The sequence below is a fragment of the Dromiciops gliroides genome, chromosome 2, assembly GCF_019393635.1.
Source record: "Dromiciops gliroides isolate mDroGli1 chromosome 2, mDroGli1.pri, whole genome shotgun sequence".
In the NCBI taxonomy this organism is placed as follows: Eukaryota; Metazoa; Chordata; class Mammalia; order Microbiotheria; family Microbiotheriidae; genus Dromiciops; species Dromiciops gliroides.
In genome coordinates this window covers 638940599-638965184 of record NC_057862.1, presented here as the reverse complement: position 1 = coordinate 638965184, position 24586 = coordinate 638940599, and the positions used below count along the sequence as shown (strand labels likewise).

The 24586-nt window shown below is 42.1% G+C and overlaps 1 protein-coding gene across 1 annotated transcript; it reads left to right on the top strand.

Annotated features, from left to right (window-relative positions):
* The first annotated feature begins 20727 nt into the window (after nucleotides 1–20727).
* On the top strand, nucleotides 20728–21747 carry LOC122739453 (leukotriene B4 receptor 1-like). Its single transcript, XM_043981193.1, has one exon. It carries the CDS (start codon nucleotides 20728–20730, stop codon nucleotides 21745–21747), a length of 1020 nt encoding a protein of 339 aa, XP_043837128.1.
* Nucleotides 21748–24586: the final 2839 nt, after the last annotated feature.

The window sequence follows — 24586 nt, the reverse complement described above, 5'->3', positions numbered from 1 at the left end:
AAAGTTATATGTTGAATTTATTATTATATACTTACAAAGAAAAGGAGGAAGCTAGGTGGCACATTGGATAAGAGTACAGGAGTTGGAATCAGGAAGACCTGAGTTCGAATCCTACCTTAAACACTTTCAAACTGTGTGACCCTTGGGCAAGTCACTTAACTTCTAGTTTCCTCAGTTTCCTCATCTGTAAAATGGGAATTATAATAGCACCTCCCTCCCAGGGTTGAAGGGCAGCTAGGTGGTACAGTGGATAGAGCACCAGGTCTGAGTCAAGAAGACATCTTCCTGAGTTCAAATCTGGCTTTAGACACTTACTAGCTATGTGACCATCAGCAAGTCACTCCACCCTGTTTGCCTCAGTTTCCTCATCTATAAAATGAGCTGAAGAAGGAAATCGCAAACCATACCAATATCTCTGCCAAGAAAACCTCAAATTGGGTCACACATAACAACTGAAATAACAATAAATGTAAAATGTTTTGCAAAACTTAAAGTTCTCTAAATGCTAGCTAGCCAATATTATTAAAAGCAAGCTGGGGGGCAGCTAGGTGGCGCAGTGGATAAAGCATGGGCCCTGGATTCAGGAGTACCTGAGTTCAAATCCAGGCTCAGACACTTGACACTTACTAGCTGTGTGACCCTGAGCAAGTCACTTAACCCTCATTGCTCCACTTAAAAAAAAAAAAGAAAAAGAAAAGAAATTCAATAGGATTGGTTTCAGAAGCACCAGTTGGGCAAGGCAATGGTGAGATAACAGTTCTTCTGAAAACTATATGAGCCTTTAGTAAACCGCATCCTCCATATGAATCATTAGCGAGATTTGTCCTCCAAAGAAAAATGTCATTTTTGGAGAGCTTTCAGGGATTAGAAAGTGATTGTCTGCTGTAGTCTGCCCTGGTCAGACCACATCTGGCATATTCTGGGCAGCACAGTTTAGAAATAAGATCCGTAAACTGGAGGGCATTCAGAGGTTTATTGGCGGGGGGGGCGCTACTGCACATGCTGTAGCTTTTTTTTTTTTTTTTAAGTCAGGCAATTGGGGTAAAGTGACTTGCCTAGGGTCACACAGCTAGTAAGTGTCAAGTGTCTGAGGCCAGATTTGAACTCAGGTCCTCCTGACTCCAGGGCCGATGTTCTATCCACTGTGCCATCTAGCTGACCCCATGCTATAGCTTCTTGCTGTATGTTATGGATGAGTTGGGAGACAGATTGGATGCTCAAGGTGCCTGAGTGCTCAAACAACCCATACCCCACCTTTCAGGCATCATGGATCATTGAACATTTAACAAAAGGTTTCCTTAGTCAGAGCAGGGAAAGGCCCTCCAGCCTTTCTTTCCAGCACTGATTCATTGAGACAAGCTTCTCCTACCTCTGTGTTGACCCTGATGGTCTGTTGGTTAGAGTCTTGGAAGGAGCTTTTGACCCCTTCCAGACTTTTTTTGGTACTTAGGTCACCAGGAAACTATACCAACAGTTTGGGCCTGTGTCCCCTGGGCTCAAAGACAGTTTCAGTACCTTGTAAGGAAAAACTAGCCTCACCCAATGTTGCTCCTACCACACTTCAGTTAGAGTAAGTAGTATTTTTGATTAAGTGGTATTTCTACTTAGCTACCTTTATATATTCCCAAGATCCTCTATGGCACAGGTGCAAATGAATTTGAGCCAGGACAAAAGGTCACCCAGGGAAGCGAGAGTGTTCTCTATTCACATGACCCATATCTCTGTCTTTCTTATGTTTATCTGTCAACACTGAAGCCTAATTATTTTGGTGGTATCTTTTGATCAACAAAAAAAGCCCCAGTCTCTCTACAGGCCTAACTATAATGCTCACAATTCCATTACTTTATTTTTTTATTATAATTGCAATAAGTACATTAGACTATTACAAAACAAAGACTTAGGTAAAGTCTAAGGAGAAGGGGCAAAAGGGAAGGCTTCCTGGAGGAACTGGCATTGAATGCCAGGGTAAGGAGTTTAATGTATTAGATATGCAAAGAGAAGCCATGGATGATGAGTACGTAAGTGACCTAATTAGGCTACTAGTAGAATGAAGGATGGGATGAAGAAAGGAGAGATTGGAGGCAGCCAAACCAAATAAAAGCTATCACAATAATTGCATCAAAAGATAATTAAGGTCTTTCTTTCAAGATGACCAGAAGGCAAAGAAGGAAACAGATGTCCCTTCTAAGAATGAAGCCAAGTCAAAGATTTTATAGGCCAGAAAGGCAGTATTGAAGGTTGCACATGGCTACAGAAACAAGAAAATCCAAGCTTTTTCCATAGTAATCTAAGGCATCTTGGCTTTGTAGCTAGCTCAAGAACCTTCAGAAAAGTGCCCCCAGGAGAAACGAGCTTTACGTTTATGCTATAATCAAGGTTCCTCTTGACCGCTTAGTCTTCTATAAGGCCAACAACACCCTAGTATTCACTGGCAGGGGGGGAGGCCAACCAATGTCAAACAAGCAACCTATAAAAAAGCCTTATGTCATTATGTTGACACACTGATCTGGCCTGATACAGAGAAGACCGACATCTAACTTGCCCCAGACTGTGATGCTTTGGATGCTGCCAATGAAATGGAATCATTTAAATTAAATTACAATCAATGAGGCTGCTCCATATTGTTAGGACGTCTAGTATATGAGAGGGAGAGAGAGAGAGAGAGAGAGAGAGAGAGAGAGAGAGAGAGAGAGAGAGAGAGAGAGAGGGAGAGGGAGAGAGTCAGAGGGCACAAGTTGAGACACAAATGTCTGAGAGACATTTTGATATTTTAATGAATCAATGATTTCATTGATATGGGTACAGATTGGCCCCTATCCCCTGGGGCTTCTCCACTTGTAATCCTTGAAAATTTATACAAAGGTTTCCTTTGGGGCTCTTAATATTTCATGGCTACCCCTAGAGCATTTAAGGTGTCCACCACCTATTGTGTCTCAGACTTTCTGTAGCATTGCATCATTTCTTTCTCTGGTTATAGATTTCTCTAATACCAGTTCTTGCTCACAAGCTGATATTTGGTAACATCCTGCAGCCTACTAAAAAGGCAGCATAGCATAGTACAGTAAAGAGAACCAAATGTGTAGTCTAAGGAGAAGGGACTACATTCAAATCCAAACTCTAACTTACCACCTTGTATAACTTTGGCCAAGTAATTTAATTTCTCTGGTCCTCAGTTTCTTCATCTATAAGATCAGGAGACTGGACTAGATGACCCCCTTTACAGCCTAAATCTGTGATCTGATTTACATCTACTATGTACCTTTACCTTGTTCTTTGGGTCACCAAGAATTCTGATTTTCCTGAGATTGTGATGGCTGCATCATTTGCTGCTATATAACATCCCTGGGAGAATATGGATATGAAAAAAGATCAGCTTTAAAAGAAAAGAGCTTCACCAAAAAAAAAAAAAATCAAAAAGGGGCAGCTAGGTGGCGCAGTGGATAAAGCACTGGCCTTGGATTCAGGAGGACCTGAGTTCAAATCCAGCCTCAGACACTTGACACTTAACTAGCTGTGTGACCCTGGGCAAGTCACTTAACCCTCATTGCCCCGCAAAAACAAACAAACAAACAGAAATCCCCCAAAAAAACAAAAGAAAAGAGCTTCTTGGAACCATTGAAAACAATTGCACAATTTCCCAAATGCAGGAACCAAGATGGGGAAATCCAGGGAAAAAAAATCACAGCAATCCTTTGTACAGCCCAGCTCAGGAGGGAGATGGAGAGGTCTATGGACACTGAAGAAGATATCAGGCTAGCAGCATGCTGCCCATGGAACACTCAAGAACCCAGGGAGAAGCTGTGCACCAAGGCAAGAGAGGTCTCAGAGCCATACTTGGGCACCCTCCACTAGACTTACGCTGAAGCACTGCCATGGGGACAGGTTCTACCACTGAGTCTAGGGACCAGTGAAAAGGGGACTGAAGTGCAGCAGTGGCATTCTAAGGTGGAGAGACCCTGGGCCATGTATGTGGAAAGGAGGAAGTCGTGAAGCAGCAGCAGCTGAAGTGTAGCCCAGACCTCAGGAGCAAAGCTAGATCTCACTTCCAGCACCTAGCACAGCCTGTAGAGGAATAATCGGGGAATGGGGGGAGGGGAGGGGAATGCAGAAATGAGACCAAAATGGAGCCATGATTCTACAGTTTTGAGCCAACAGAGCTTTCCAGTCCCTCTGGAAAGGGACTGAGTCCAGTATCACTCCTGTACAGACCCAAACCCAAGTCAAGAACTGGCAGAGATCAGACTTAGACTTTGCCCTGGATCAGACCACTTTCAGGGTTCTGAAAAGTTTCAGGTCCCCAGCCTGAGCTGTCCCTGAGAACCAGAAGTAACCCAAGAGTTCAAGAAAGTAGCAATAAAGGGGTGGCTAGGTGGTGCAGTGGATAAAGCACCAGCCCTGGATTCAGGAGTTCCTGAGTTCAGATCCGGCCTCAGACACTTGATACTTATTGGCTGTGTGACCCTGGGCAAGTCACTTAACCCCCATTGCCCCGCAAAAAAAAAAGAAAGCAATAAGACCAGCCTAGAACTTCTGTCCAGAGCCCAGCCCCAACATCAAATCTGAAGTCAGTAAGCAGACCGAAAGGATGAATAAACAAAAAAGATCCCCACAGCAGGAATACCAACACAAAAGGAAATGACTCCAAAACATCTACAAGCATTGCCTTAGAGTAAACTGGCACATGGGTGTAGTCAACTAGAATTCCCAAAAGGGATGAAATTGGAGTTGTTGTTAAAAAAAAAAAAAAGTGTCTGCCCTCAGACACTTGACAGTTACTAGCTGTGTGACCCTGGGAAAGTCACTTAACTCCCATTGCCCCACAAAACAAAACAAAACAAAACAAAAAAAGGAATCATTGGACTTTCTGAATTTTATGAAACACACACAAAAGAGCTTAGATATCGCATTTTAAGAAATTATAAAGGAAAACTGCCCAGATGTTTTAAAACAAGAAATCAAAGTAGAAATTGAAAAAAATATATATCATTCATCTTCTAAAAGAAACCCCAAAATGAAAACTCCCAAGAATATTATAGCCAAAATCCAGAAGTCCCATTTCAAGGAGAAAATACTTCAAGCAACCAGAAAGAAATAATACAAATACCATAGAACCACACTGAGGGTCATAATATGTTTAGCAGTTACCACAATAAAGGAACGGAGGCCTTGAAAAAAAGAAATAGGAATTACAACCAAGAGTAACTTACCCAGCAAAACAAAGTAGAATCTTTCAGGATTCTACTGAAGAAGAAATGGAATTTAATTTAGAAAAAATGGATATTTAATGAAATAGAAGATTTTCAAGTATTCCTGATGAAAAGACCAGAGATGAATAAAAAATTTGACATTCAGATAAAAGACTAAATAGAAGCATGAAAAGGGAAATGAGTGCAAAATCATAAGGAATTAAACAAAGTTTAAATGTTTATATTTTAAGAAAAAAATTGTTTATATTTTGGGCAGCTAGGTGGTACAGTAGATAAGGTGCTGGCCCTGGATTCAGGAGGACCTGAGTTCAAATCCGGCCTCAGACATTTAACACTTACTAGCTGTGTGACCCTGGGCAAGTCACTTAACCCCAATTGCCTCACTAAAAAAAAAGATAGAGGGAAGTACACAGTTAATGATCATAATTGTGAATGCAAATTGGATGAACTCACCATAAAATGAAAGAGAACAACACAATGGATTAGAAACAAGAATTCAACCATATATTGTTTACAAGAAACACATATGAAACAGAAAGATACACACAGAGTTGAAATAAGGGGCTGGAGCAGAATCTATATCAGCTGTAGTTAAAAAAAAAAGACAGGGGTGACAATCAAAAGTCAAAGCAAAAGACAAAGCAAAAGTAAAAACAAACAATTAAAAGATAGATAGGACAACCACTGAATTAATATCAATACTGAACATATATGCACCAAATGGCATAGCATCTAAATTCTTGGAGGAAAAGTCAAAGGAGGTATAGGAGTACATAGACAGTAAAACTTTAATAGTGTAGAGCCTCAATTTACTCCTCATATATCTAGGTTAATCTAACCATACAATCAACAAGAAAGAAATTAAAGAACTGCATAGACTTCTAGAAAAGTTATATATGCTAGACCTTTGGAAAATATTGAATTAGGATAGAAAGTAATATACCCATTTTTCAGCTGTGCATGCTACCATTACAAAAATTGATCATTTATTAGGGCATTGAAAACTTCACAAACAAATGCAGAAAAGCAGAAATATTAAATTAATCTTTTTCTAACCAAAATGAAATAAAAATTATACTTAGTGAAAAGTCTTTGAAGTATAGGTTAAAATTAATTGGAAACCAAAGAACTTAATCCAAAATAGTGGTAAAAGTGGGTGGTAAAAGAACAAATCAAAGAAACAATAAATAATATTTAGAAAAATAAGATAACATGCCAACATTTGTGGGATGCAGCAAAGGCAGTACTTAGAGGAAAATTTTAATCTCTAAATACTTACGTCAATAAAAGAGAAGAAAAATGAATTGGGTATGCAAATTTTTAAAAATTGAAAAAAACGAATTACAAACTCCCCATTAAATACCAAAATAGAAATCCTGAAAAATCAAAGACAGATGAACAAAATAACCATTGAATTACTTAATAAAACTAGAAACTGGGTGTTTTTTTTAATAGTTAAACTATTGGTTAATTTGACTTTTAAAAAAAGAAGGAAGGGGGGCGGCTAGGTGGCGCAGTGGATGGATAAGCACCGGCCCTGGATTCAGGAGTACCTGAGTTCAAATCCAGCCTCAGACATTTGACAATTACTAGCTGTGTGACCCTGGGCAAGTCACTTAACCCCCATTGCCCCGCCAAAAAACAAAAAAACAAAAAAAAAAGGAAGAAAGCCAAATTCCCACTATCAAAAATGAAAAAAGTGAATTCACAATGAATGAAGATGAAAGAAAAGCAATTATTAGGAGCTACTTTGCCCAACAATGCCAAACTGACGATCTCAATGAAATAGATAAATATTTACAGAAATATAAATTGCCCAGATTAACAAAATAGGAAGTTATTTTATCTTAGAAAAAGAAATTCAACAAGCCATATATGCACTCCCAAATTAAAAAAAAAAAAACAAAAAACAAAAAGACTAGATGGATTTACGAGAGAATTTTACCACACATTTTAAAAATAATCAATCCTTTTTTTTTTTTTTTTGGTGAGGCAATTGGGGTTAAGTGACTTGCCTAGGGTCACACAGCTAGTGAGTGTCAAGTGTCTGGAGCTGGATTTGAACTCAGGTCCTCCTGAATCCAGGGCTAGTGCTCTATCCACTGAGCCACCTAGCTGCCCCAAGAATAATCAATCCTAATACTACATCAACTATATGAAAAAATAGGTAAGGAAGAAATCATGCCAAATTCCTTCTCTGACACAAATAGAATCTTGATACCTAAACCCAATAGAGTCAAAAGAGAAAAACAAAAGTATAGACCAGTTTCCCTAGTGAAACCACTTGTGAAGGGTCACACAGCTAGGGAATGTCTGAGGTCCATTTTGAACCCAGGCCAAACTTAGAGGACTCTGTGAAGCTTAAAAATCTAACTGTGATGTCTAAAAATCTGAGTGGTCGCCTTAAATTAGAAACGAATAGCACCAATCTTTGGGAATTAAGTATCTATTAAAGTATACTAGGCATTAGTAAAGAGAACACATGGAGAAAGAAAGAAAAGACCCTTGCTCCCTGCACCTGCACCTCCAATAGAAGAGGTGATCCCTGTTCTCTACCACTATTATCTTTCTTTTCTTTTTTTTTTTTTTTTGGTGAGGCAATTGGGGTTAAGTGATTTGCCCAGGGTCACACAGCTAGTAAGCATCAAGTGTCTATTTCAAGAAATTATTAAGGAAAACTTCCCCAAGAGGGTAAAACAAAAATGGGAAGAATCCACTGATCATCTCTTTAAAAAAGATTCCAAAATGAAAATTCCCAGGAATATTTTGTTAAATTCCAGAGCTCCCAGATCAAGGAAGAATTACTGTAAGCAGCCAGAAAGAAACAATTCAAATATCAGTATCACACAAGATTTAGTGGCTGTCACATTAAAGGAGTGAAGGGCTTGGAATATGACATTCCAGAAGGCAAAGCAGCTAGGATTACAACCAAGAATAACCTACCCAGCAAAGCTGAATATAACACTTCAGGGGAAAATAATTGATATTTAATGAAACAGAGAACTTCCAGGCATTCCTTATGAAAAGTGTTGAGGTGAATAGAAAATCTGACATTCAAACACAAGACTCAAGAGAAGCATAAAAAGGAAATAATAAGGGACTCAATATGTTTGCCTATTTTTCCAAATAATTTGTATAATATTGGAATTAATTGTTCTTTAAATGTTTGGTAGAATTCACCTGTAAACCCATCTGGCCCTGGGGATTTTTTCTTAGGGAGTTCATTAATGGCTTGTTCAATTTCTTTTTCTAATATGGGCTTATTTATCTCTTCTTTTTTTTTTTTTTTTGCAGGCAATAGAGGGGGTTAAGTGACTTGCCCAGGGTCACACAGCTAGTAAGTGTCAAGTGTCTGAGGCAGGATTTGAACTCAGGTATTCCTGAATCCAGGGCCGGTGCTTTAACCACTGCGCCACCTAGCTGCCCCCCCTAATATGGGCTTATTTAAAGAATTTATTTCCTCTTCAGTTAACCTGGACAGTTTGTATTTTTGTAAATATTTATCCATTTCATTTAGATTGTTAAATTTATTGGCATACAGTTGGGCAAAATAGTTCCTAATTATTGCTTTAATTTCTACTTCATTGGTGGTAAGAGACTCAATATGTTTGAACTGTTTACATTCATATATGAGAAGATGATTCCTGTATCTCCTAAGACCTTTATCATTATTAGGGCAATTAGAAGGAGTTTACATAGACAGGGGTATGGGTGTGAGTTGATTATGCTGGAATGATCTCCAAAAAAAAAAAATGAAGGGGTGAGACAGAAAAATGAAGGGGTGCACTGACAGAGGGGGAAGGAAGAAGTAGAATGAGGAAAATTTTCTCACATAAAAGAGGTGCACAAGGAAGAGCTTTTACAGTAGAGGGGATAATTGGGTGTGGTGGCAAACAATGCTCGAACTTTACTCTCATCAGAATTGGTTCAAAGAGGGAAGAATACACATTTAGTTGTTTATAGAAATCTGTCTTACCCAATAGGGAAATAGGAGGGGAATGGGAATAAGGGGGGGGTGGATAATAAAAGGGAGGACAGATTAAGGGAGGCAGTGGTTAAAAGTAAAATAGACTTTTGAGAAGGAACAGGATAAAAAGAGAGAAGAATAAACAGAAGAAAATGGAATGGAGGGGAATATAGTTAGTAATCATAACTGAATGTGAATGGGATGAGCTCACCCATAAAATGGAAGCAGATAGCAGAATGGATTAAAAACCAGAATTCAACAATATGTTTTTCACAAAAGACACATTTGAAACAGAAAGACACACACAAAGTTAAAATAAAAGGCTGGCGCAGAATCTAATATGCTTCAGCTGATTAAAAAAGGAAGGTGGTAGCAATCACTATCTTGGATAAAATAAAAGAAAAAACAGATCCAATTAAAAGACATAATCAGGGAAACTGTATTTTGCTAGAAGGTACCATAGACAATGAAGCAGTATCAAAAAAATTTACTGCAAGTTTCTTTAGTAAAAACCTCATTTCTCAAATATACAGAGAATGAGTCAAATTTATAAGAACACAACTCATCCCCCAATTGATAAATGGTCAAAGTATGTGAACCAGCAGTTTTCAGATGAAGAAATCGAAGTTATCTATAATCATATGAAAAAATAGTCTAAATCATTGTTGATTAGAGGAATGCAAATTAAAGCAACTATGAGCTACCACCTCACACCTATCAGATTGGCTAATATGACAGAAAAGGAAATGACAAATATTGGAGGGGATATGGGGAAAATGGGAACTGATCCAACCATTCTGGGAAGCAATTTGGAACTACCAAAGGGCTATAAAACTGCATACCCTTTGATCCAGCAGCATCACTATTCTAGATCTGTATCCTGAAGACCTTAAAAAAAAAAGGAAAAGAAACTATATGTACAAAAATATTTATAGTAGCTCTTTTTGTGGTGGCAAAGAATTAGAAATTGAGGGGATGCCCATCATCTGGGGAATGGTTGAACAAGTTGTGGTATATAATTGTGATGGGATATTATTATACCACAAAAAATGATAAACAGGATAGTTTCAGAAAAACGTAGAAAGACTTACATGAATTGATACAAAGTAAAGTGAACAGAACAAGGACATCCTTGTGCAGAGTAACAGCAATGCTCAATTATGCAATGCTCAACTGTGAATGATTTAGCTGTTCTGATCAATACAATTGTTCCAAAGGACTAATGATTTTTTTTAAAAAATACTTTCCATTTAGAGAGAAATGATGAACTCTGAGTGCAAATTGAAGTACCATTTATTCACTTTATTTTTTTTGGCAACATGGCTAATATGGAAAAATGTTTTGCATAATTTTACATGGATAATTGATATATCACTTGCTTTCTCATTGGGTGGAGGAGAGCATGGGATGTAGGAAGATAATTTAATACTCAAATTTTTAAAATAAAGGAAGGCTTGGGGGCAGCTAGGTGGCACAGTGGATAGAGCACAGGCCCTGGAGTCAGGAGGACCCGAGTTCAAATCCAGCTTCAGACATTTGACACTTACTGGCTGTATGACCCTGGGCAAGTCACTTAACCCCAATTGCCTCACCCCCCCCCAAAAAAAGGAAGGCTTTAAAATAATTAATAAATCAAATAAATAAAAATAAAGTGAATAAATAACAAAAAATAAATTTTAAAATAATATAATATATAGGTGGTTTTTTTTAAAGAAGAAAGTAGGGGAAGCTAGGTGTCATAGTAGATAAAGCACTGGCCCTGGATTCAGGAGGACCTGAGTTCAAATCTGGCCTCAGACACTTGACACTTATTAGCTGTGTGACCTTGGGCAAGTCACTTAACCCTCATGGCCAGGGAAAAAAAGAAGAAGAAGAAGAAAGTGGCGGGTATATTTAGCTTCAGCCCCAGAAAGCCTAAATAAAAGTTTTGGACTGAGTGTAAAGCATATGGCCTGAATTCTGGGGTCCAGGAAGAGATTAAAAGAATTTTTTCACTCCTACCCAGCAAGAGATGAGGACTGGGGGTGGGGCAGCTAGATGGCACAGTGGATAGAGCACCGGCCCTGGATTCAGGAGGACCTGAGTTCAAATCCAGCTTCAGACACTTGACACTTACTGGCTGTGTGACCCTGGACAAGTCACTTAACCCTCATTGCCCTGCAAAAAAAAAAAAAAAACATTTATGAGATACTTAACTCTCACCAAGGTAATCTCCCCACTGAAAACTTTATGTAAAAGAATTTAGTTAGTGAAACTAACCCAGAGACAATCTTTTCCCTTTCTTTGTTCTGTTACCCCATATAAACCCTGTCCCCATCTTTGGATACTCCTAGGATCTAGTATGGTGGTATCATGAGTTATAATGCCTCTGACCCGATTAAAGACCTTAGTTATGTTATATTGATTGCTCTATTAATTTTCGGGTTGACACTTTATATCCCTAGTACTTGGCACAGTGCCTGGCGAATAGTAGGTGCTTAATAAATGCATTTTGACTTGACTTGTCTTGCTTGGAGACCTTGGAAATAATTTCCCAATTTATCTCCTACCCTCACCCCTCCAGCTAGGCAGCTAAGCTTTGTCCAGGGACTTGATTCAATAAAAAGAAACAGAAATAATCTATCAACATTTATTAAGCATCTATCATGTGCCTGGTATCATGCTAAGCACTGGGGCTGTAAATGGTAGCAAAATACAGTCCTCACCCTCAAGGAGCCCACAGTCTATTGAAACAATTAGTAGATGTTTGTTCTAAGTCCATGAGATGACAAAGTTGCATTGTCCTTAGTGTTCCTTCAGGTTTTGTTGTTGTTCAGTCATTTTTTTTTCAGGCATGTCCAGCTCTTCGTGACATATGAGGTTCTCTTAGCAAAGATACAGGAGTGGTTTGCCATTCTCCAGCTCATTTGACAGAGGAAGAAACTGAGGCAAACAGGGTTAAGTGACTTGCCCAGGGCAAGTAAGTGTCTGAGGTCAAATTTGAACTTTAGGACAATGAGTCTTCCTGACTCTAGGCCAGTCTTTCTATCCACTGCACCAACTAGACAATTTACCAGATGAAAAGTATCTCTCACGTCCCCTGAGAAAACACTTGAGAATCACAGATTCCTAATGTTGGAAGGGACAATAGAGGAGACCTAGCATAACTGTCATCTCCTCATCTCCCATTTCTCTTTTTCTTTAATTTTTTATTTGTGATGTATAATTATATTTTATACATACATCAAACATCTGTGTTACTGTGCCTGAGATATAATAGACAGAGCCTTGATTTGAGTCAAGGGTGGAATCTGAGTTCCTTCTGCCATTATTTGCTCCCTGGATGGCAATAGGCCACCCACTTTACCTCTCTGAGACTCAAGTTTCCTCATCTGTAAAATGAGGAGCAATAGTGTGAGGAAATGGGGATTGGTCTCCTCTCAATAAGAATATAATAGTCACCTTGCAAACAAAATCACATGGTTCAGGGAAACCCTGAGCTGGTCACAATTAAGTCAGCTCCTGAGCTATGTCCATATAAGGGAGGAATTGAAGAATTGTCCCTGTATCACCTCCCCCACTGGCTAAGAAACACTTCGTTCCGATTAGCTAGTGTAGATTGTAACCCTTGAGTAATTGGACCATTGGACCAATGATGAAAAAGGGGAGGGTCCATTCACATTAGAGACTAGGGGATGAGGCAGGGCCTACCAGCTGCACACTGGGTGGCCCATTCTAGCAAGAATGACAATAAATGAGCCTTTGACACATCACCACCACTGAGTTCCAGAAAATTATTGTAGGAGTCATTTTCCTCACAAATACCTATACCCCCTACCTCACAGGAATACTGTGAGGAAAGGACTTTATGAATTTTAAATGCAATAGAAATATAAAATTGACCTACTGTGGTAAAAATTATTTGTGGTAAAGATTAATATTGCAGTTTTTAGCTGACTCATTTGGGAGGGGCCACACCTGGCCCACTCTGAGGTTACTTATGCTACTGAGGTCAGAAGGAGAACTCTCCATAGGCAGTTTTTGAAGGACCTCCCCTTTTGGGGGAGGAAAGATTGAAAGCCCCCTGAGGAGTCAGAGGATCTTCCGGAACACTAGCGGTCTGGCGGTGTCTTCTTCTCTTGGGCGACTGCTATGGCGAGAGCATGTAGACTGTCTGGGTTTGGTGAGTTAATTACGGAAAACCCTAAACTCCTTTGAACTAGCTTAATTGGAAACGGTCTGAGGATTGAATAAGTTAAGTTTAGAGTTAAGAGTATTTATCTGTATTTCTATTTTCCTATTTCCTTATCTTTGATTTTTATTGGTTTCACCTTTGTTGTTTAATTAATTCCCAAGTAATAAAACCTGATCCTTTTGTCAACTAAAGTTTAGAGGCTCCTTTCTTATTGGCCTGGGAGAAATATCTAAAAAGGGCAATTCAGAGGGGAGGGTGAACCTAAAAGGTCCCTCATATTTCCGGGACCTCAATATTAAGGCAAGTCACGCAAATAACGCTCCGTATATCACTTGGCCCTTACACTACCCTGTTTCAAAACTTCCAAGGAACAAATTACTTCTTAGGGATGCCCACTTTCGCTGCAGACCGACTCTCATTGCTAGAAAGCTGTTCCCTAGATGGCAGCACAGGGAAGCTAGGTGGCGCCATAGTGCAGAGGCTGCTGGACCTGAAGTGAGGAAGACTCATGAGTTCAAATCTCACCTCAGACACTTACTAGCTGTGTGGCCCTGGGCAAGTCATTTAACCCTGTTTGCCTCAGTTTCTTCATCTGTAAAATGAGCAAGAAAAGGAAATGGAAAGCCACTCCGGTATCTCTGTCAAGAGCTGGACACTGCTTAAACAATACCATGACAAATTCAATTGATTGAGAACTGACTGAAGCTGCCCTGGTCTCCATTCCCAGGCCAAGGACTGACCAGACTTTGTCAATTCCAGGATCTGCTAATTTTGTAGATCTCCCAAACTCTCCCCTCCCAGAGGTTCCTAAGCTTTCTTCCTGGACTTTAGCTTATTATACAAAAGAACCTATCCAATGCAAAAGAACCTATATGTAAAATAATAATAAAATAAATAAATAATTTTTAAAAGAACCTATCTGTAAATAATAATAATAATATAAACAAAAATTTTAAAAGAACCTATCTGTAAAAAAAATTATAATATTAATAAAATTTTTTTAAAAAGAACCTATCGGGGGCAGCTAGGTGGTGCAGTGGATAAAGCACCGGCCCTGGATTCGGGAGGACCTGAGTTCAAATCTGGTCTCAGATACTTGACACTTACTAGCTGTGTGACCCTGAGCAAGTCACTTAACCCTCATTGCCCCATATAAAAAAAAACAAAAACAAAAAAAGAACCTATCTGTAAGAAACTTACTCTTCCCAAAGGCAATGTCTTCCTTCTCTCGGTTCTGTACCCCACATAAATCCTGTCCCCAGTTCCCATCTTTGGGTATTCTTAGCACTTGCTATGGCAGTACCACAAGTTGCAACTTCTCTGCCCCAACTAAAGACCTTAATTTTATTTTATTGATCATTTCACTAATTTTCAGGTGGCAGCACAATCCATCTTCTCCATCTGCCCCATATAGAACCAATCTGAATCCCCTTCCAGACGCCAGCCCCTCACCTATTTCAGGTCATCCTTTCTGGCTGCCCTCCAGCTCCTTCCCCCCCCCCCCCCCCCCCCCCCCCCCCCGTTTGGGATTGGACACAATGGTTTCCCTTCTCCATTCTTTCTCCTTTCCCTTCTCCCCTCCCCACCCCCAACAAGTTCCCCTCCTGTTGTTGATTTGGCAAAATCTGCTTAACTCAGTTGTTTATCTACTACTTCCACTCCCTTTTCTCTGTAAATAACCATAAAAGGGGAACCCAAACTGGGTATATTAGCTGATTAATATCTTTACCCTAGGTTTGGGGGAAGATGAGGGGGGGAAGATGGATCTCATGTGCAGCTGGGTTTGTGTGAAGGGGATTCTCTAGGAAATACAGAAGTAGACCCAGTCCTGTCCCCCAGGAAGGTCCCATTTCCTCTATGATCATTTCCCTCTGCCCCTTCCCTCCCTCCAAGTTAAAGTGAGGCAAAATGTCTCTCATCAAAGTATTTCAAATAGCTCTTTGCCTGTACTCCTACTTTGCCTGGCTTTTTAAAATTAATAAGCATGGCTAATGTGGAAATTTGTCTTGCAAGAATATACATGTTTATAATAGGTTTTATTTTTCTTGCCTTGTCATTGGGTGGGGGAGAGGGAAAGAGGGAAGGAACAAATCTGGAACTGAAAAAAAAATAGAATAAAAAGACTCTGTACGTAAAAAAACAGACAAGCATTTTATTTTTTCTTTCCTACCTCAATGTGGAAAAGAGACAAAAACAAAACTCTTGTAATAGATATGCATAGTCACATAAAACAAATATCTGCCCCCGAAAAAAACAAAACAAGGGGCAGCTAGGTGGCACAGTGGATAGAGCACCGGCCCTGGAGTTAGGAAGACCTGAGTTCAAATCCTGCCTCAGCCACTTAACATTTACTAGCTGTGTGACCCTGGGCAAGTCACTTAACCCTCATTGTCCCACAAAAAAAAAGAAAAGAAAAAAAAAGATAGGGGGTGGGGGAGGTCCAGGAGAAAAGAGCCAGACTTCCCTTGCCCACCCCTTGACAGTTTTACAAGGCTCTTAGAATCAAACAAGCCTCAGAAAAACATCTATGCAACCAACACTGGTGCATAAAATGGAAATAAACATGCAAAGAAAGGAGTATGGTTTGTCCCTGGCTTTAGAGGGAGGAATTTAGAAGCCTGGGCCCTTTAGGGGAGTCAGGTGATTTGTATCCTGAGACAGGAAAGAGATAACAAAAAAGTACTTGTGTTAACCCAGTTGGAAGTGAGGACTTTGGACACAAAGAGAGCAAGCATTTTTAGAGTAGTTGGAGGCTTGAAAAGGGTCTTGCAATACTTAGTATCATTTGGGGGCAGCTAGGTGGAGCAGTGGATAAAGTACCAGCCCTGGATTCAGGAGGACCTGAGTTCAAATTCGGCCTCAGACACTTGACACTTACTAGCTGTGTGACCCTGGGCAAGTCACTTAACCCTCACTGCCCCAAAAACAAAAAAACAAAAAACTTAGTATCATTTGATCCTCACAAGGACCCTGCAAGGGAGGTGCTATTATAGTTGATACCTTTTTTTTTTGGTTGGGCAATGAGGGTTGTGACTTGCCCAAGGTCACACAGCTAGTAAGTGTCAAGTGTCTGAGACCAGATTTTTATTTATTTTGGGGGGGGGGTGAGGGCAATTGGGGTTGTGACTTGCCTAGGGTCACACAGCTGGTAAATGTTAAGTGTCTGAGGCTGGGTTTGAACTCAGGTCCTCCTGAATCCAGAGCCAGTGCTCTATCCACCGTGCCACCTAGCTGCCCCTGATACCCTTTTAACAGATGAGAAAACTGAGGCTAAGAGAAATTAAGTAACATAAGTGTCTGAGGCAGTATTTGAACTCAGGCTCCCCTCATTCCAAATCCAGCAAAATGGCACTTAGAGCACTTTGAGGGGATGAAAAGAAGCCTTGTGGCCATCTGATAATCAGCACTTCTTTGGCACCACCTTGGACAGAGGATCTTAATCTGAAGATGAAATTGAAGAAAGGAAATTGTGGTTGAATGTAAGGCAGCTGGGTGGTACAGAGGATAGAGCATTAAACCTGAATTCAAATCCAGCCTCTGACATTTACTAGCTCTGTGACCTCAGGCAAATCACTTAACCCTTGTCTGCTTCAGTTTCCTTATTTGCAAAATGGGGATAATAATAGCACTTAACTTTCAAGCTGTTGTGAAGATCAAATGAGATAATATTTGTAAAACCTTAAAGTGCAAATATAAATATTTCCTTTTTTTAAAAAGTCCTAAACAACAATTAGAGCTGTCCCAAGTTGAAGTAGCCTGCTCAAATTGAAGTGGCCTTCTCCTTCAGGGAATATCAACTCCTCCATCATGGGAGGTCTTGGGCAGAGAGGCTATATGAACTGCTACAGATGTGGTGGAAGAGGGGGCAGCTAGGTGGCACAGTGGATAAAGCAACGGCCCTGGATTCAAGAAGACCTGAGTTCAAATCTGGCCTCAGACACTTGACACTTACTAGCTGTGTGACCCTGGGCAAGTCACTTAACTCTCATTGCTCCACAAAAAGCAAACAACAAAAAAAGGTTAGACAGATGTGGTGGAAGAGCTCCCCATTCAGCTATGGGTTAGATGTCTCTGAGCTTCCTTCCAACTCTGAGATTCTGTGAGTCTGCAAAAGCCATTTGGCTTTTCTGGGCCTCAGTTTCCTTATCTGTAAAAGGAAACAACTGGGCTAAATGGTCTCTAAAATCTTTTCTTGGATCTTAGATTTAGAGCTAAATGGTACTTTAGAGACTCACCAACTTCAATTTTCTCATTTTACACTGAGGCACAGAGAGGTTTAAGTAACTTGTCCAGGGTGACACAGTCAATAAGTGACTGAGAGAATTTGAACTCAGATTATCTTCACTCCCAGTGGAGAGCTCTATCCAGTACTCCAAGCTGCTTCTTCCATCTCTAAATACTATGAATTAAATATTTGGGGAGGGGGAAAGGTCAGGACTAATTCTCTGGTGGACAGCTTTCCCTTTCAGTATCTCTTGGCCAGACCCAGATTTTGAAAGGTTTGCTAAGCCTCACCACCTCAGCCTGGTGCAATCACTATTCACAGAAAATCTCACGAGAATGTCCCAACTGAGACATCACCCATTCTACCCAAGAAGTATAATTTTGCTGTTCCATGACTCACCTTCTCACTTGGTAATCCTTAAAGTCTTTCGTGAATGTTTTGTTTTTTGTTTTGTTTTTGTGGGGCAATGGGGGTTAAGTGACTTGCCCAGGGTCACACAGCTAGTAAGTGTCAAGTGTCTGAAGTCTGATTTGAACTCAGGCCCTCCTGAATCCAGGGCTGGTGCTTTATCCACTGCACCACCTAGCTGCCCTGTCCTGAATGTCTAACCACATGATTAATTAAACAATGATTAACCACACAATTCCCACTAACTCAAGATGAAACAGGCTACCCATCTCCTAATGGAGAGATGATAAACTCAGGGTGCAAAGTGAGATGTGTAAATTTTTGGATATGTCCATTGGGGGAATTAGTTTTGCTTGGCCGTGCATATTAGTTACAAAGGTTTGTTTTCCCCTTCAATGTGGGGAGAAAGAGGAAGAAGAGAAAACAGTTGGGTTTTTTCCTTCATTCATTTCCCTTTGGAAAGAGAGCAGGATATAATGGAAAAAGTATTGGAATTGTAGGCAGAGAATCTGAGTTCAGATTCTCCCTCTACTGCTTATCCCCTGTCCAGTGTCACTGGACAAATCACTTCACAAAGAGAGGGAATTTAAGAGGATATCCATCCATCCGGGAATGGCTGAATGAATGGTGATATATGACGACACTGGAATACTATTGTGCTGCAAGAAATAACAAAGGAGATGGTTTGAGAGAAATCTGCGGAAGACTTGTGTGAATTAAGGTTGACTGAAGTGAGTAGAACCAAGAGGACAATGTATGCAATAACAACAGTATTGTAAAGACTTTGAAACTCTGAAAGACTTAATAACTCTGCTCAACACCATGACATCATCCCCAAAGACCCACAGTGAAGCAGGCTATACCAACCTCCAAACAGAGAAATGACAGACTCAGAGTCCAGGTTGAGACATGTAAATTTTCAGATATGGCCACTGAGGGAATTAGTTTTGCTTAACTACGCATATTAGGACAGAGAGAAAATAGAGATTTTTTTTTTTGTTAAATGGAAAAAAACTGAAAAGGTTTTCTTTGGGCTCAGTAAAGACTTTGCATAGGATGTAGCCTTTAAGTAGAGTCATGGAGGAGGAAGGTAAGGATTCCAGGAACCCAAAGTAAGGAGAAAGCATATATTCTGGTCTATCTGGGCAAAGTCACAGCAACAGGAAATGGATCACCAAACTCAAGGAACAGTCAGTAATCCAGTTTGGCTGACATGCAAAGTGGGTCTGGGAAAAGGATGTGAGATAAGTCTGTGAAGAGAAGTTGTAAGCAGATTGTGAGAGGCTAAAATGTATCCTGAGAAGTCTGTACTTGGTCCTAGAAGCAATATGAGGTTGATGAAAAATTTGAGCAGGTAAGTGATATGGTCAGATTCCAAGAATATGTTATGGAGGCAGAAATGACAGGGCTTAACAACTGATTCCTTTTTTTTTTGCGGGGGGTGGGGGCGGGTGGGGTGGTGGCTCGGAGAGACATTCAGAATGAAAAATTGAGGATGACACCAAGGATTCCAATCTGGGTGACTAGAAGGATGATGGTATGATTTACAAGAATAAGGAAGTTAGGAAGAGGGAAGAGCTGGGGAGGGGAGGAGTGTTTAGTTTTGCACACATTGAGTTTTCGGTTTTTTTGGTGAGGCAATCGGAGTTAAGTGACTTGCCCAAGGTCACCCAGCTAGTAAGTGTTAAGGGTCTGAGGCCAGATTTGAACTCAGGTCCTCCTGACTCCAGGGCTGGTGCTCTATCCACTCTGCCACCTAGTTGACCCTACACAAATTGAGTTTTAAATGTCTACTACACCTCCGGTTTTATATGTCCAATGGGCAGTTGGAAATTCTAGACTGGAGGTCTCCAATTCTTGGTTTGCTTCAAGTCAGAGCTAAAATCTCACTCTCTACAAGATTCCATTCCTGGTCCCCCTTAATTCTAGTGCCTTCTCTGTTGATTATCTCAAATTTATCCTGCAACTATCTTGTTTATATATAATTATTTCCATGTTATCTTCCCAATTAGACTGTCCAGTTCAGGCACTTAGTGGACACTTAATAAATGTTTCCTGATCAATAAAAACTTGTTCAATTCAATTTTCGAACTGAATGGAGAAAGGAGTGGGGGAGAATGGAGGATGCTGGGAGGAGTTCTGAAATGGGGAATAGGGGAGAAGGGGGGAGCTTACTGCGAATGCCTTTAATTCTCTCATCGAACTCAAAGAGGAAAGTTTTTGCTGAGCGGGATAAAGGACAGGAACCTAAGGAAAAAAAAAAGATGAAATCCACACTTTCACACCCTTCCCCCAAAACCATGAATATCAGCCCTTCACACACACACACACACACACACACACACACACACACACACACACACCCCCTGAGGGCAATGACCAAATTGTCTATAGCCTCCTTACTCTGCTTGCATCCCATAGCCCTCCTCGCAACTCTCCATTAGCGCTCCCCACCTCTCTCTAACTCTATTTTACTGCCGTCGAGGGGCGGAGCTGGTGAGCGGGGAAAGGCCCCCTCAAAGCCTTTTCTGGAGCCGCGGGGATGGGGCGGGGCTTGCAGGACGAAAGTAAGAAGATAAGTCCACACTTCCCCACTTTCTCATGCTCTCACGGGTCTGCGTAGGAGGGTGAAGCTAAGGGACAAGCAGGGTGTCTAGGGCTCTCCGCTCGTCCTGTTTGGTTGCCAGACTCCCAGGGTAGCCAAGGTTGCCGGGTGGAAGCGCTACGGGGGCAGCGTCTGCAGACCATGGATTCTGAGCAGTCTAGCGGAGAGCCCATCTCCCCAGTGGCCTTGAATGTAGTCCGCCAGGTCGCCTGCGCCCTCCTAGCCTTGGCCTTCGCCTTGGGCGTCCCGGGCAACTTGACGGTGGTGTGGACAGTGTGTCGGATGAAAACTCCCCGGCCCACGGTGCTGCTGATTCTCAACCTGGCGGCCGCCGACCTGCTGACGCTCCTGACCGTGCCCTTCTGGATCTACGTGCTGGCCGACGTGTGGAGCCCGGAGCCCTTGGTGTGCCGGAGCCTGATGTGGCTGGTGAACGGGTCCATGTTCTCCAGTGTCCTGCTCATCACCCTGCTGAGCGCCGAGCGCCTGGTGGCCGTGGTCCGGCCCTTCCACCTGCAGCGCTGGTGGCGCCGGGCCGGGGCGCACAAGGTGCTGCTGCTGCTGTGGCTCGCCGCCTTAGCCCTGGCCGTGCCCGCCATGCTCACCGTGGACCCCAGCCACTGCCTGCAGCGCGAGTTCTCGTCCGGCCGGCAGCAGGTGACGCTGCTGCTGCTGGAGACCCTGGCGGGCTTCGTGGGACCCTTCGCCGTCATCGCCGTCTGTTCGGCCTGCGTCCGGCGCCATCTGCGCAGGCTGCATCACCCGGGCAGGCGCCGGGCCGGCCGCATCGTCACCGCCGTGGTGGTGGCCTTCGCCGTCTGCTGGCTGCCCTACCACCTAGCCAACGCGGCAGCTGTGGCCGCCGAGCTGCTGGGGGACCCGTCGGGAGAGCCGCTCGCCTGGCTGAAGGATGCGGCCGACGTGGGGCACAGCATCTCGGCGCCGCTGGTTTTCTTGGGCAGCTGCGTCAATCCCCTGCTGTACGCTTTCGCCGCCCGTCGGATCGTCCAGGAGGGGGGCTTGGCTGGCCTTTTCGCCCGAATGGTGCCCAGCGTCCCCAGCGTCCCCAACGATGGAGCCCATCAAGAGGCCAACCAGAGTTTAGGGGACAGCGCCTCTGATCAAGCTTTGGGCTTGAACAGTCGGGACTCAGGCTTCTAAGCTGAATGAGGCAAGTCCAGTTCCCACGGACCCCTCCTCTGTTTCTGCTGTCTAGAGGTTGGGGGTAGCGCTAGGCTTTGGATAGTAAATACATCACATTTTCATACTGATTAAAGTTTTAGAAAGGGCTTTCCTTAAGAAGGGTCTAGTGCAGGTGCAGCTAGATGACGGGGTACCACCGGACCTGCATTCAGGAGGACCTGAGTTCAAATCCGGCCTCAAACACTTGACACAATAGCTGTGTGACCCTGGGCAGGTCACCTAACTCTCATTGCGTTCCCCACCCCCCGGTAGTGCAGATATCATTACCCCCATTTTATTTGTTTTTGTTTTTGCAGGGCAGTGAGAGTAAAGTGACTTGCCCAGGGTCACACAGCTAGTAAGTGTCAAATGTCTAAGGTCGGATTTGAACTCAGGTCCTCCTGAATCCACGGCCGGTGCTTTATCCACTTCGCCACCTAGCTGCCCTACCCCCATTTTAGAGGAGAAAACTGAGGCGGAGAAATTAAACAGCTTGACCAAAGTTTTCAAGCTACTAAGTGTCAAAGCCGGGACTTGAACTCAGTCTCCTGACTTAACATGTAGGCTTTTCCCCACTATCGAATCCAGCAGAATCCATAGAAAGGGAGCCCTGGGGAGACAGGGAAGAGGAAGGTCATTAGTCCTAGGCCACCCCTGAGGTGAATTCGATAAGATGGGTGGGGTTAATTATGGGGTAGATACTGCCCTCTCCCAAAAATACATTTATTTTATTTTATATTTTATTCCCCCCCATTACATGCAAAAACAATTTTAACATTTTTTTTTAAATTCTTTAATTCCAAATTCTTTCCCTTTGTCTCTTCCCCTCTCCCCCACTGAGAAGGCAAGCAAATTGATTTAGATTATACATGTGCAATCACCAACATTATGAACCTAAAATTGCTAGGCACTGCAAAACAGAAAGATAAAAATGACCTAAGTCCCTGCCTTTAAAAAATTTACATTCTGATGGGTGGGGGAGAGGGGGTGGCCAATACACAGGTAGACAGATAAGTAAAATAGGAAACAGGAAAGGAGACAATGGGATAGATCCGAACAAAGTACTCTAGGATTCCCATCAATGAAATTGACCAAGCAAAATTCCAGAAGACCACTGAAAATCTCTTGACATAGAGGTGATGATAGAAGGTACAGAATGAGACGTAGATTTTTTTATATAACCAATGTGGGAATTTATTTTGTTTAATTATGTTTTTGTTTTATTGGTGAGGCAATTGGGGTTAAGTGACTTGCCCAGAGCCACACAGCTAGTAAGTGTTAAGTGTCTGAGGCTGGATTTGAACCCAGGTCCTCCTGAATCCAGGGTCAGTTCTCTATTCACTGTGCCACCTAGCTGCTCCTCCCAATTAATTTTTTAAACTTTTTTTTTCTTTCTCTCTTCCTTTTTTTTGCGGGGCAGTGAGGGTTAAGTGACTTGCCCAGGGTCACACAGTTAGTAAGTGTCAAGTGTCTTGAGGTCACATTTGAACTCAGGTCCAGGGCCAATGCTTTATCCACTGCACCACCTAGCTGCCCCAACTTTTCATTTTTAAAGAAAAATTTGAGTCCAAATTCTCTCTCCCTCTCACCCCTTCCCCACCCCTTAAGAAAGCAAGCATTATGATATCGATTATACATATGAAACCAAAGTACATATTTTTGTTATAAGGTTTTTGTTTTCCTTTTCAATTTGGGAGGAGGGACTTTGGTTCCCTATCTCTGCCCCACCCCCAAAAAAGGAGAGAACAGAAAGAAGGCCAGAAGGAATGCCAGTAACTTTTTGAAGTTTTTTGGTTTTTGTTTGGTGAGGCAGTTGGGGTTAAGTGACTTGTCCAGGGTCACACAGCTAGTAAGTATTAAGTGTCTGAGGCCGGATTTGAACTCAGGTCCTCCTAACTCCAGGGCCGGTGCTCTATCCACTGCGCCACTTAGCTGCCCCAACATTTTGAAGTTTTAAAAGAAAAGCAAACCGCACATCATGTAGATTTTGGTTTGTGTATAATCTTCTCCTGTTCTACAATGTATTAGAAATGATGGTTTTATATGGTATTTGTTAAGTTTGGTTTGAAAGACAATGAAATGGGGCAGCCAGGTGGCACAGTGGATAAAGCACTAGCCCTGGATTCAGGAGGACCTAAGTTCAAATCTGGCCTCCGACACTTGACACTTACTAGCTGTGTGACCCTGGGCAAGTCGCCTAACCTTCATTGCCCCGACAAAAAAGACAATAAAATGGGAAGAGTGGGGGAAGTGCACAGGAAAATTTGGGGAGGGTAAGGCTTTCCAGCTATGTGGGGGAGTGTTAGGAAAGGCTCATCCGGAAAAGTTAGCTACCTGAGCTAAATTCTGCAAGAAGAAATGGATTCGGAAGGGCAGATATTCCAGGAATGGGGAGTGTTGAATGCTGAACAGAGAAGCAATCTCTCAGGGAGCTTGAGGAGTTTAGAGCTGAAATCACATTGTCTTTTTGTTTTTATCTTGACCCCAGGGCCAGGCCTTCGATGTCATCTCCAGAGACCCCAAGTTCGAGAAGCAGCAGATTTTGTTGTTCTTCAGTTGTTTCAGTTGTGTCTGACTCTTCATGGCCCCATTGGGGTTTTCTTGGCAAAGATATTGGAGTGGTTTGCTATTTCCTTCTCTGCTTTTTTTTTTAGAAATAAGGAAACTGAAACCAGCAGTGACTTGCCCACTGCCACACAGGTAACAAGTGCTGAGACCAGATTTGAACTCAGGTCTTCTTGACTCCAGGCCCAGTGGCAGAGTGGCCAGTCAAATAACCACTGGAGGCTCTGTGAGGTGGATGGGAGAAGGACTGAAG